Genomic DNA, 12,629 nt, shown 5'->3' with positions numbered 1-12,629 from the left:
GCTCGAACTCACGACCTTCAGGTAGCTAGTTCAATGCCTTAACCACTTGGCCACGTGTAGGAGTGTGGACAAAAATCGACATGAGTGAGTAATAATTCTAAAAACGTAATAACGTACAAGGTAACACGTAACATACACGGTGAATTTAACCCTTAACAGTCTGGGTGAATTCTGCCTTGTGAAATTAAGGAGTCCCCACATTGTCTACATTCTCTGATATTAAATGGAACTGTTAAACTATTTGCTGCATTCCCCTGCCTCCTCCCCCAAACCATTGACACCCTTACCCATCAAGAAGCTATGAACCTCTGCTTTAAGTGTATCCACCGACGTGGCCATCAGCTAATCTTTTTTTTTTGTTTAAAAAGCTCATTACCCCTTTGGTGCCGGGGCTCACGGTTTCTAAATTAGCTTCACAAGCTCAGAAGTGGATGTGAGAGCCTCAGTGTTTCGCATCTCCGAAAACTTGCTCAGCAGCTTTTAACCTTATTTCCTTCTGCTGGTGACCCAGGGCTCTTCCTCTTTCTGGGCAACAGATTGCGCATGCGGCGTTTGAAGCAAAGGGAGGGGTGGGGGTGGGGAAGAGACGGTCGGCAGAGTGCTGCGGCGGGTAGTGCCGCCGCCTCGCGCCTCTGGGGACCCCGGCTTCGACTCCGACCTCCGGGGTGCTGCCTGGGTGGCGCTTCCACCCCCTCCCTGTGGGCTGCCCCAGTTTTCTCCCACGTCCCGGACGCGTCGGGGGGTGGGGTTAGTGGGTTAGTTGTCGCTAGGTTGCAGGAGAATCGGGCGCGGGGTTGGGGGGGAGCTGATGGGGTCGCGTGGGAGAGAATAGATCACGGGCAAGTAAATCGGAGAAGGTGACCGACCAATTAGATTGTACTGAGGCTGGTCAATGGGTCACATAACAGCCACCTTAGACGTGAACTTGGGTAAATATGTCAGGATTATTAAGTCTGACACAGGTCTGACTTCTCAGTGCAGAGCAGGTATGACAGTCTGAATCTAATCTCCTCGGATGTGATACAAAACGTCTCACACAGAGGACTGTCCATCTACAGTCAGCGACCACTTCATTAGGTACACCTTGTTAATGCAAATACCCAATCAGCCAATCACATGGCAGCATCTCAATGCATAAAAGCACGCAGGGGCGGCCAAGAGGTTCAGACCAAACACTGGAATGGGGGAAGACATGTGATCTAAGCGACTTTGATCGCGGAATGCTGGTGCAGGATGGAATGGTTTGAGGACCTCAGAAACTACTGATCTCCTGGGGTTTTTTCCACACACGGCAGTCACTAGAGATTGCAAGGAATGGTGGAAGAAAAAAATCCAGTGAGAGACATAAAAGTTGCTGGTGAACGCAGCAGGCCAGGCAGCATCTCGAGGAAGAGGTACAGTTGACGTTTCGGGCCGAGACCCTTCGTCAGGACTAACTGAAGGAAGAGATAGTAAGAGATTTGAAAGGGGGAGAGGGAGATCCAAAATGATAGGAGAAGACAGGAGGGGGAGGGATGGAGCCAAGAGCTGGACAGGTGATTGGCAAAAGGGATATGAGAGGATCGTGGGACAGGAGGCCCAGGGAGAAGGAAAAGGGGGGGGAACCCAGAGGATGGGCAAGGGGTATATTCAGAGGGACAGAGGGAGAAAAAGGAGAGTGAGAGAAAGAATGTGTGTATAAAAATAAGTAACAGATGGGGTACGAGGGGGAGGTGGGGCATTAGCGGAACTTAGAGAAGTCAATGTTCATGCCATCAGGTTGGAGGCTACCCAGACGGAATACAAGGTGTTGTTCCTCCAACCTGAGTGTGGCTTCATCTTTACAGTAGAGGAGGCCGTGGCATCTGCAGAATTCCTCGTGTTTACATCCAGTGAGAGGCGGTTCTGTGGGCGGAAAAAGCCCCGTTAATGAGAGGGGTCAGGGGAGAATGGCCAGACTGGTTCGAGCTGACGGGAAGGCGACAGTAACTGAAATAACCACCCGTTACGACAGCGGTGCGCAGAAGGGCCTCTCTGAACGCACAGCACGTCGAGCCTTGAAGTGGACGGGCTACAGCAGCAGCAGAAGATCACAAACATACGCCCAGGAAGTAGCTAATAAAGTGGCCTCTGGGTGCCAGTCGGGGTTATGAGCTCGCATGCTGCAAGGACTGATATCAGTCCAAGAATTTATAAGCCAGTGACGTAGCGTCAGTAAACAGCCCGCAATCAGACAGGTGGAACTTTGCTGCAGTTTGGAGCCGCGCCCAGCCGGTGAGCTTCGGGAAATCAAGACGATCCTGCCCGCTCTTCCTGGCCGGACGCTGCAGTCGAGACAAGGCCGAACTGGCTGCCCACCACATCGACAGCGAGCTAGGTGGCTGCATCGGGGTTTGGGCCATGTGGTCTTCCCACGTCTCCAGGGATTCCTGGCTCCCACTCGTACCTCGACAATTGGATCTCGGGTGGGGTGGGTGGTGGGGAGGGGTTCGAATCAGAAGGTCGCAGTTTACTCAGCACTGACTGTCGGACCTGTGTCAGACTTTGAGTGGAAGCCCTCACAGTAAGTACGCAACTCATAATCCTGGCGTGCTTTCCCACGTCCGCGTCTGAGAAGGCACGACGGCGGCTGTATTTCGTTTGGAGTTTGAGGAGATTCGGCGCGTCACCAAAGGCACCGGCGGATTTCCGCAATGTGCCGGGGAGGGCATTCTAACTGGCTGCGTCACCGTCTGGTGTGGAGGTGGGGTGGGGGGGGGAAGAGGGCTAATGTACGGGATCGAGGGAAGCTGCAGAGAGTTGTAAACTCAGTCAGCTCCATCATGGGCACCAGCCTCCGTAGTATCCAGGACATCTTCAAGGAGCGATGCCTCAGGAAGGCGGCGTCTGTCATTAAAGACCCCCACCACCCAGGACATGCCCTCTTCTCATTACCAGCATCAGGAAGGAGGTACAGGAGCCTGAAGACACACACTCAACGATTCAGGAACAGCTTCTTCCCCTCTGCCGTCCGGTTTCTGAATGGACATTGAACCCATAAACACTACCTCACTACTTTTTTATTTCTATATAGCACTACTTATTTAATTTAACTATTTAACATATGCATCCTTTACTGTAATTGTTTTTTCTATTATTATATATTGCATTGCCACAAAGATAACACACCTGCGATATTAAACCTGGTTCTGGTCGTATGACCCATCGACCAACCTCCGGGCGATTCAATTAGTCTGTCCCCTTCTCCCTGTTCGCTTGCTTGGTAACCCGTTCTCTTTCTCCAGCCTGGCATTTTTTTTGTCAGTTTTGCAGACTGGCAGATCAAACTAGCTCACACGTGCTGACCAGTATTAGATAAGGATTAGCTTCATTTGTTACACACTTGGGCCTCTTATCTAAGAAGGGATGTGCTGACATTGGTGAGGGTTCAAAGGAAGCTCACAAGAAATGCTTATCAGGTTTGAACGGCTTATCGTATGAAGACCGTTTGATGGCTCTGGGCCTGTACTCACTGGAATTCGGAAGAATGAGGGGTAACCGATGGAATGTTGAAAGGCCTCGATAGAGTGGATGTGGAGGGGATGCTTCCGACAGGGGGAAGTCTAAGACCAGAGGACACAGCCTCAGCACAGGGGCATCCTTTTGCAATGGAGATGAGGAGGAATTTCCTTAGCCAGAGGGAGGTGAATCTGAGGAATTCTTTGCCCAGGCAGCCGTGGAGGCCGAGTCTTTGGGTATATTTAAGGCAGAGGTTGATCGATTCTTAAGTAGTCAGGGCATGAGGGAGAAGGCAGGAGATGGGGGCTGAGAGGGAAAATGGATCTGCCGTAATGAAATGGCAGAGCAGACTTTTCGATGGGCCAAATGGCCTAATTCTGTTCCTATAGCTTATGGTCTTGTACGCACTGAGACATACAGAGAAGTGCGTCATTTTGCGCCGATGATCAACGCAGTCCGAGTATGTGCTGGGGGCCACACTTCCGGCGCCAATTTTGCACGGCCACAACTCACTAACTCTAACCCGTACGTCTTTGGAATGTGGGAGGAAACTGGAGCACCCGGAGGAATCCCATGTGGTTACGGTGAGGGGGGGGAAACATCCAAACTCTTTTCAGGCCGGGTAGAGTATTGAACCCTGATCTCCGGTTACGCCAACCACCATTCTAGCTTGCCGCCCGTGGCAGGTGGTCGACTCCCCCACCTTCAGCACCCGGGGGTAACTATTGATCAGGAATTCAACTGCACCAGTCACATGCGTGCCTTGACTGCAGGGGTTGGTCAAATGTTACGCCAGTGACTCATTTTCTGGCCTACCACCGTCGGGAGAGTGGTAGAATTCTCTCTGTGAGTGCAGCTTCAACACCTCCCAAGAAGCTCGAGTCCATCCAGGGCAAAGCAAAAGTTCAAAGTGAATTTTATTATCAGAGTACATACTTGTCGCCACATACAGCCCTGGGGTTCATTTTCCTGCGGGCACACCCAGCAAATCCACAGGGCAGCAACAAATAGCGAGAGCATGCAATATCAAGATAATCCGGATGAAGGGTCTCGGCCCGAAACGTCGACTGTGCCTCTTCCGCCTGGCCTGCTGCGTTCACCAGCAACTTTGATGTGTGTTGCTTGAAATTTCAGCATCTGCAGATTTCCTCGTGTTTGTGACAGAGAAAATTTCGGCAGGGTTTACAAACTTTGTAGCGCCAATGTAAGATTAAGGCAAGAGGAACTCCTGATAAGTTTTTTTCACACAAACCCTGGAGTGTGTTAAACAACCTGGCAATGATGTGACGATGCAGTGGTTTTCGAGGGCATTGCCTCAAGTAGGCGGTATCCATCACTCAGGAACCTCACCCTTCAGGGCATGATTGCTACCATCAGGGAGGAGATCCGGGAGCCTGAAGCCACATGCTCAACGTTTTAGGAACAACTTCTTCCCCTCCACCATCAGCTTTCTGAACCACCCATGATCATCTATTATGAACACTGCCTATTACGCTGCTGGCGTTTCGGGCAGCGATGAAGGTCCTCCATCTCTGGCGGTGTTCAGGGCTTCCTTCATCGTGCCAGTAGCCTCCTCGCGGTTTTTGCGACTGTCAGTCACGCAAGTCCCGGGTGGAGACTCAGGAATACCGTCTCACTCAGGTGTAGAAGGATTCTTCATCGCTGTTTCCGTAACAGTTTTGTTTGACCAGTCAGGGTTGCTAACCCTGAGATGAACCCCGGAACCTGGAGGACCGGTGGACCACTCTTAGTCTGATCTCTACCCTTTGACCCTGTTTGGCATGGGTGACCCTTACCAAGAGCCAAAGCACAAAGCCCTGACTCCAGCCAACACAGCTCTCCGGATCATTGAGGCTCGCGAGCCTCCAAACCCTATGATAAGTTTGTGGTCCTTTTGGAGGTCAAAAGTATAAATATTTCTTATTGTAAGTTATAGTTTATTTTATGGACTGCTGCTGCAAGGCGGCAGATTTCTTGAAGTACAGTAATATTCCCGATTCTGATTCTGAAGGGGGAGTAGGCTGGTCATTGTGAAAGGACTGGACTTGTAGCGGAAACCAGAATCGGGTTTAATATCACCGGCATATGTCGTGAAATTTGTCGTGATGCATTTTTATTACATAATAAATAAAGTTAAATTAAATAAGCGGTGCAAAAGGAGAGAGGGGGGAGAAAAAAGTAGAGAGGTAGTGTTCATGGGTTCAATGTCCATTCAGAAATCAGACGGCAGAGGGGAAGAAGCTGTTCCTGAATCGTTGAGTGTGTGCCTTCAGGCTCCTGTACCTCCTCCCTGATGTTAGCAACGAGAAGAGGGCACGTCCTGGCGGAGGACATGCCCGTAGATGTGAAGAGGTGGGGGGGGGACTAACCTGAGCTAGCCTTAACTCAATGGGCCAAATGGCCTCTTCCTGTGGTTAATTTCACATATCGCACCTTTAAACCCATTATTGCATGAAAATAGTGAGATTAAGAAATTGGTGGTAATGAGGGAGGCAATGCCTAGCAGAGTCCCTATCACTTCTGTCTCCTGAGTAACTTACTCCTTTTTTTTATATATATCTCTTCCCTGTTTTCCTTGTTCCTTTTACTTTCTCAAAAGCTAAATTCCAAGGCAGAGCCAGGAATTGCCGTGAGGTTCTTGGGTAACGCACACAAACTGCTGGAGGAACTCAGCAGGTCAGGCAGCATCTATGGAGAGGAGTAAGGAGTCGACGTTTCAGGCCGAGACCCTTCATCGGGACTGGTGAGGGGGTCTTGGCACGGAATGTCGACTGTTAATTCCCCTCTGTGGGTGCTGCCTGCCCTGCTGGGTTCCTCCAGCGTTTCGCGTGTGTGTTACCCTGGACTTCTAGCATCTGTAGAACCTCTGGTGTTTACGACTTACCAGGAATCCCAGGTAGAGACAGGGATTTCTGCGGAAATGCCCAGTAGATCAGGTGGCCCCTGCCAATAGAAAGTTGGCACTGCTCAATCGTACAAAGCGTGAACTGGGATTCCACTTCCCACCCCACCCTCTCCCCGCCCAGCTGGGCGCTCCCTGCCTCGCCCGTCTCCGTCCTCCGCGGGCTCTGTGTCTCATTGGCTGCTCTCCCGCCGACAGGTATGCTGGAACATGGCCCTGGGTGGCATCAAGACGGCCAGCGGGGACTACATCGACGCCTCGTGGGAGCTGAAGATCGCGGTCGAGGAGCTGGGCCCCGAGGCAGACCCCATTACGCTGCGGGTCACGGGCGATGTTCACATTGGCGGTGTGATCCTGCAGCTCGTGGAGAAAATTAGTAAGTTCTACCAACGCTCAACGTGATCATAGATATGGAGGCCTCCTTTTCTATTGTGCAAGGCCGTTCAGCTAGTATTTGTATTCCCGAAGAATCTCCCCCCTCATTCCTTTTCGTCCTGGTAGTGCCCAAGAATTGAAAAGCCCACAGAAAAATTGGTGAATGCAGGCCGGTCCCGTCACATACAAAGCCTTTCTCACCATTGACCACATCGCAATAGAGTCCATCATGAGGATGCCCACCCTGTAGGTCGTGCTTTCTTCTCGCTGCTGTCATTACTGGAGCCTCGGGTCCCACACCACCAGGTTCAGAACTGGTAATTACCCTTCAACCATCAGGCTCCTGAACCAGAGGAAAGTAACTTCACTCACCTCAACTCTGAACTGATTCCACAACCTATGGACTCATTTTTAAGGGCTCTACCACTCATGTTCTCAGTGTTATTTATTACCTATTTATTATTATTGGGCGGCAGGGTGGAGATACGTCTCTACCAAAGGAGGTGTGAGGTGCTCCTTCCCTCCGCTAGCCTGTAGGTCACCCACGGGCAAGGTGTCTCACCTGCCTCGTCCCCCCGATCGGGGTCACGTGAAGGCGTTGGAGCAGGTGGTGGATGGTCGTACGAGCAGCCGGTGCATTTCACAAGTCACGGTGCATATTACGCGACCACTGACGCCAGGCAGACAATCTCTGAAGAGTATTGATAATGGCTGAGGGTCACCCGTCTTGTGAAGACGCTGCCCAGAAGACGGCGATGGCAAACCACTTCTGTGGGGGGGAAAAAAAAAATTGCCAAGAGTAGTCGTAGTCACAGAAAGACCCTGATCGCCCATGTCATACAAAACGACACATAATGATGATCAACAAACATCAAAGTTGCTGGTGAACGCAGCAGGCCAGGCAGCATCTCTAGGAAGAGGTACAGTCGACTTTTCAGGCCGAGACCCTTCCTCAGGACTACATACATAATGATGATGGCGGTTATTACTAAAATATGATAGCTGATTGGTGCAGGAGTGGGAAGGAGTTGTGTCACTGTTCCAGAGTTTATCTTTGTGGTTCCAGTAGTGCGCAGACTTGAACTATGCACAAAGCTGGGGTCTGAAACACTCCCACCACCACCACCCCCCCCCACAACCCAGGAATAATTCTCTGTAACACACATAAAAGTTGCTGGTGAACGCAGCAGGCCAGGCAGCATCTCAAGGAAGAGGTACAGTCGACGTTTCGGGCCGAGACCCTTCGTCAGGACTAACTGAAGGAAGAGCTAGTAAGAGATTTGAAAGTGGGAGGGGGAGGGGGAGATCCGAAATGATAGGAGAAGACAGGAGGGGGAGGGACGGAGCCAAGAGCTGGACAGGTGATTGGCAAAAGGGATATGAGAGGATCATGGGACAGGAGGCCCAGGGAGAAGGAAAAGGGGGCGGGGGAAGCCCAGAGGATGGGCAAGGGGTATAGTCAGAGGGACAGAGGGAGAAAAAGGAAAGAGAGAGAAAGAATGTGTGTATATAAATAAGTAACAGATGGGGTAATTCTCTACTTTGTTAGCAATTTAACTTAAGTTCCAATTTGCAAAGATATGATTGTAAGACATAGGGGTGGAATTAGGCCACTTGGCCCATCAAGTCTGCTGCACCATTCCATCATGGCTGATTTACTTTCCCTCTCAATCCCACTCTCCCATCTTCTCCCCATAACCTTTGCCCACCCTATCAACCTCTGCTTTAAATATTCCCGATGATATGGTCTGAACAGCTATCTGTGGCAATGAATTCCGCACACTCACCACCATCTGGCTAAAGGAATACCCTCCCCCCATCTCTATTCTATCCTTCTAATCTGAGGCTGCGCCCTCTGGTCCTAGACTCCCCCACTATTGGAAACATCCCCTGCAGGTCTGCCTTGAATACTGCTTCAGATCCTCTATTTCCCCTGTCCATAAGATATAGAAACAGAGCTGGGCTATTCAGCCCATCAAGGCTGCTCTGCCGTTCGATCGCGGCTGATTTACTGTCCCTCTCAACCCCATTCTCCTGCCTTCTCCCCATAGCCTTTGCCTACCCTGGCTAACCAAGAACCCTCCAGCCTCCACTTTAATGCATTGCTCACTTCTCCGATCCGTTTGTGTGCCCCATTTTCGGAGGTGCAGCTGGCGTTACTAATGCTCCCCCTGCCCCGCTGAAATCCGTCTGCCGGCATCCAGCCCAGTCTGAGCGTTGTATCTTGAAGGAAGGAGGCTATCTGGCCCGTTCAGTCTCTGCCAACTCTCAGAGCAATCCCAAAGAACCCCATTCTCCCATTTATTTCTCTCTCCCACATCCCCACCAGTTCTTCCGCCACCAGCCGTACAGTATAGCAGCTAATAAACTACTTGCAACATCTTCGGGACGTGGGAGGAAAAGATGAAGATCAAGGTGAATGTCCCATCAAAGTACATGTCACCATATACGACCTTGGGATTCATTTTCTTGCAGGCATTTGCAAGAATACATATGATTATGAGGACACGCAGTCCCCTTTTATTGTCATTTAGTAATGCATGCATTAAGAAATGATAAAGATGTTTTTCCACAATGATATCACGAAAACACATGACAAACCTACTGAAAAACTGACAAAAACCACATAATTATAATACATAGTTACAACAGTGCAAAGCAATACCGTAATCTGATAAGAACAGACCATGGCACAGTAAAAATCTCAGAGTCTCTGACCTGCTGAGTTCCTTCAGCCTGTTGTGAGTGTTGCTTTGACTCCAGCATCTGCAGAGTATTTTGTGTTTAAATTATTTGTGTATTTCCTCCAATCACCTTAAAATTATGCCCTCTCATATTAGCCAGGGGAGAAAAGATTCTCTGGCTGTCCGTTCTATCTTTGCCTCTTGTCAGCTTATACACCACTGTCAAGAGGCCTCTCGTCCTCCTCCGCTCTCAAACCGCCTCTCATCCTCCTCTGAAATCCTCTGATCCTGTCCTCCTCTCTACCCTGGGGCATGCCGGATGTGCAGATGGCAGCCAAGGGTGGAAATGTTGACTGCATGAAACGCAAGGACGGTGAAGTCATTGGCGTGGAGATAGAAATGACTTGTGGACTTGTGCACGTACACTGAGAGTTCAATTCGGTTATGTCATTTCCCCTGCCTCTGTCTCTGCTCGATAGAGGCCCAGAAACGCAACACTGTTCTGCATTTGCTGCTTGCCCCTTTCCCCTCTGATGTCGAAGCGGAAGGAAGTGGTTAAGCTGGGCGCTGGAGCGAGATCGGGTCAGGAAGTTGCAGCGCGCTGCTGGCAAGCCATTCGGAGAGCAAGCTTGGCAGGGTGCCAGCCGCCGCGCTCTCCGGTCTGCGCAGAGGGCGGAGGGGTTTGGCGTGTGATTCCTGCCGGGAGCCATCTTCTCTCGCGCCGAGACCTCGGCCATTTTACATTGCGGCTGGATCGTAGGGGAGAGGGATGTGGTCAGCTAGCAGAGGCAGTTAATGTGGTTTTAATTGCGGGGATCCCAACGTAAAACCTGGTTAATAATTCTAGTGGTGAGGATGGTTTGACTTCAATTGTTGAAACAATAAAATATACGAAGGGTGATTGATAAGTTCGTGACCGAAGGTAGAAGGAGTCAACTTTAGAAAACTGAGCACATTTATTTTTCAACATAGTCCCCTCCTACATTTACACACTAAGTCCAGCGGTCGGGGAGCATACGGATCTTGGACCTCCAGAAAGTGCCCACAGCAGGGGTGATTGATAAGTTCGTGGCCTGAGGTAGAAGGAAATGAGTTATACAGCTCTCGTTACATGAACATGCGGTTCAAATCTTTGAGCGATTATGCAGATAGTTTGATGTTAATAACTCATCTCCTTCTACCTTAGGCCACGAGCTTATCTATCACCCCTCCTCGGGCATATTACAGCCCTTAGTAAGAATGCGGATTCTCCTAATGTCTCACTTTATTCTGCCCCCCCCCCCTCAGCTGGTCTCACCTATCACCTGCCAGCTTGAACTCCTAATTCTTGCCCCCACCTTAATCTGGCTTCTTCCCCCTTCCTTTCCAGTCCTGATGAAGGGTCTCGTCCAGAAATGTCTGACTGTTTTTTCCTCTCCATTGATATTGCTTGACCTGCTGAGTTACCCCACCGTTTTGTGTGTGTTGCTCTGGATTTCCAGCATTGGTGGAATCTCTTATTTTTTTTGAGAAAGTGGCTAAGCTGACCGGAACGTCTTTGCATTGTCCTTCGCACCTCCTCCCCCGTCTGCCTTCACCCCTCCTTTCTTGATCCGTGCCTGTGCACCGTGAGTGACCCTCGCCCCTCACCAGCCTGAATGTGGCTGCAAGCGTGGTCCACTTCAGCTGACGAGAACCCGCGAGCGCAGTCGAACGCCGCGCGTTCATCAGGGGAGCCCCCTCCCCACGTGCGACCTGGGGAAGAGCTCCGGGAAGTCGGCGAAGAGCACCAGGAAGATCGGGATGGCGGGAGAGTACAGCGGTTGGCATGGAGCAACGCTCCGCTAAATGGTGAAAAAGGATCGGGACCAGCCAACACGCCAAATGCTCAGGGTTGGACTGATTGTGGAGTAGGCTGATTTATTATCTCTGTTCTCCTGCCTTTGACACCATGACCAATCAAGAGCCTATCAATCTTCGCTTCAAATATTCCCAATGACGTGGCCTCCGCAGTCCTCTGGCTAAAGAAATCCCTCCTCATCTCTCTTCTAATGGGACATCCTTCTAATCTGAGGCTGTGCTCCCACTGCTGGAGACATCTTCTCCACATCCACTCTTATCTAGTCCTTTCAATATTCGGTAGGTTTCAATGAGGTCCCCTTATTCTTCTAAACTCCAGTGAGTAGAGAAGAATAGACTCCAAAGAACCGTCAGGGCTGCGGAAAGGATTATTGTTGTGAAGCTGCCCTCGATCCAGGACTTATGTGCATCTGGAGTCAGGAAGCAAGCGAGCAGCATCATTGTGGACCCATCACACCCTGGACATCATCTGTTCCAACTCCTTCCTTCTGGTAGGCGCTTTAGATCACTGTATGCCTGGACAAATAGGTACAAGAACAGTTTCTTTCCGTATGCCATCAGTCTTATGAACACTTGAATTTTAGTCTATTATAAACCAAGTCCACCTGTACATACACAGGTATACCTCATTGTATATAGTTCACCATTATTTACACTATTGTTTTGTTTGCTGTTTGATTCTGTCCAGCGAGAGCTCAGGGAAACTGGCATCAAATTCCCTGTATGTGTCCACATACTTGGCGATAATAAAGGATTCCGATTCTGAATCTGAGTACGGGCCCCTGGGCTATCAAACACTCCTCATACATTAACCCTTTCATTCCAGGAATCATGGTCATAAACCGCCTCTGAACCCTCTCCAATGTCCGCGCATCCTTTCTTAGGCCCAAAATGGCTCACCGTACTCCAAGTGCGATCCGATCAATGCTTCACAGAGTTTCAGCGTTACATCCTTATGTTTATATTCTAGTCCTCTGGAAATGAATTTGCTGACATTGCATTTTCCTTCCTTAATACCGACTCAACCTGCTAAGTTAACCCTTTGGGAGTCCTGCACTAGGACCCCCCCCCCCCCCCCACCGAGACCATTTGCGTCTCCAATCTCTGAATTCGCTCCCTGTTCAGGAAATACTCTCAGTGGCCACTTTATTAGGTCTGCCTGTACACCCGCTTGTTAATGCAAACATCTGATCAGCCAATCACGTGGCAGCAACTCAGTGCATAAAAGCATGCGGACAGGGTCAAGAGGTTCAGTTGTTGTCCAGACCAAACATCAGAATGGGGGAAGAAACGTGATCTAAGTGACTTTGGCCGTGGAGTGATTGTTGGCGCCAGATGGGGTGGATTGAGTA

General features: G+C 50.2%; 1 protein-coding gene across 1 annotated transcript in view; it reads left to right on the top strand.

Moving 5' to 3' along the window:
* Positions 1 to 12,629, top strand: part of LOC134339546 (fermitin family homolog 3-like) — a 93,257-nt gene that overhangs the window by 30,519 nt on the left and 50,109 nt on the right. Inside the window, exon 2 of the mRNA XM_063036159.1 lies at positions 6,578 to 6,755. Coding sequence (XP_062892229.1) covers positions 6,590 to 6,755 — 166 coding nt within the window. The 5' untranslated portion in view covers positions 6,578 to 6,589. The remainder of the gene's footprint in view (positions 1 to 6,577; positions 6,756 to 12,629) is intronic.

The sequence above is a fragment of the Mobula hypostoma genome, chromosome 30 (assembly GCF_963921235.1).
Source record: "Mobula hypostoma chromosome 30, sMobHyp1.1, whole genome shotgun sequence".
Lineage (NCBI taxonomy): Eukaryota > Metazoa > Chordata > Chondrichthyes > Myliobatiformes > Myliobatidae > Mobula > Mobula hypostoma.
The sequence above is the reverse complement of the archived record's forward strand: the minus strand, read 5'-3'. Positions and strand labels throughout refer to the sequence as shown.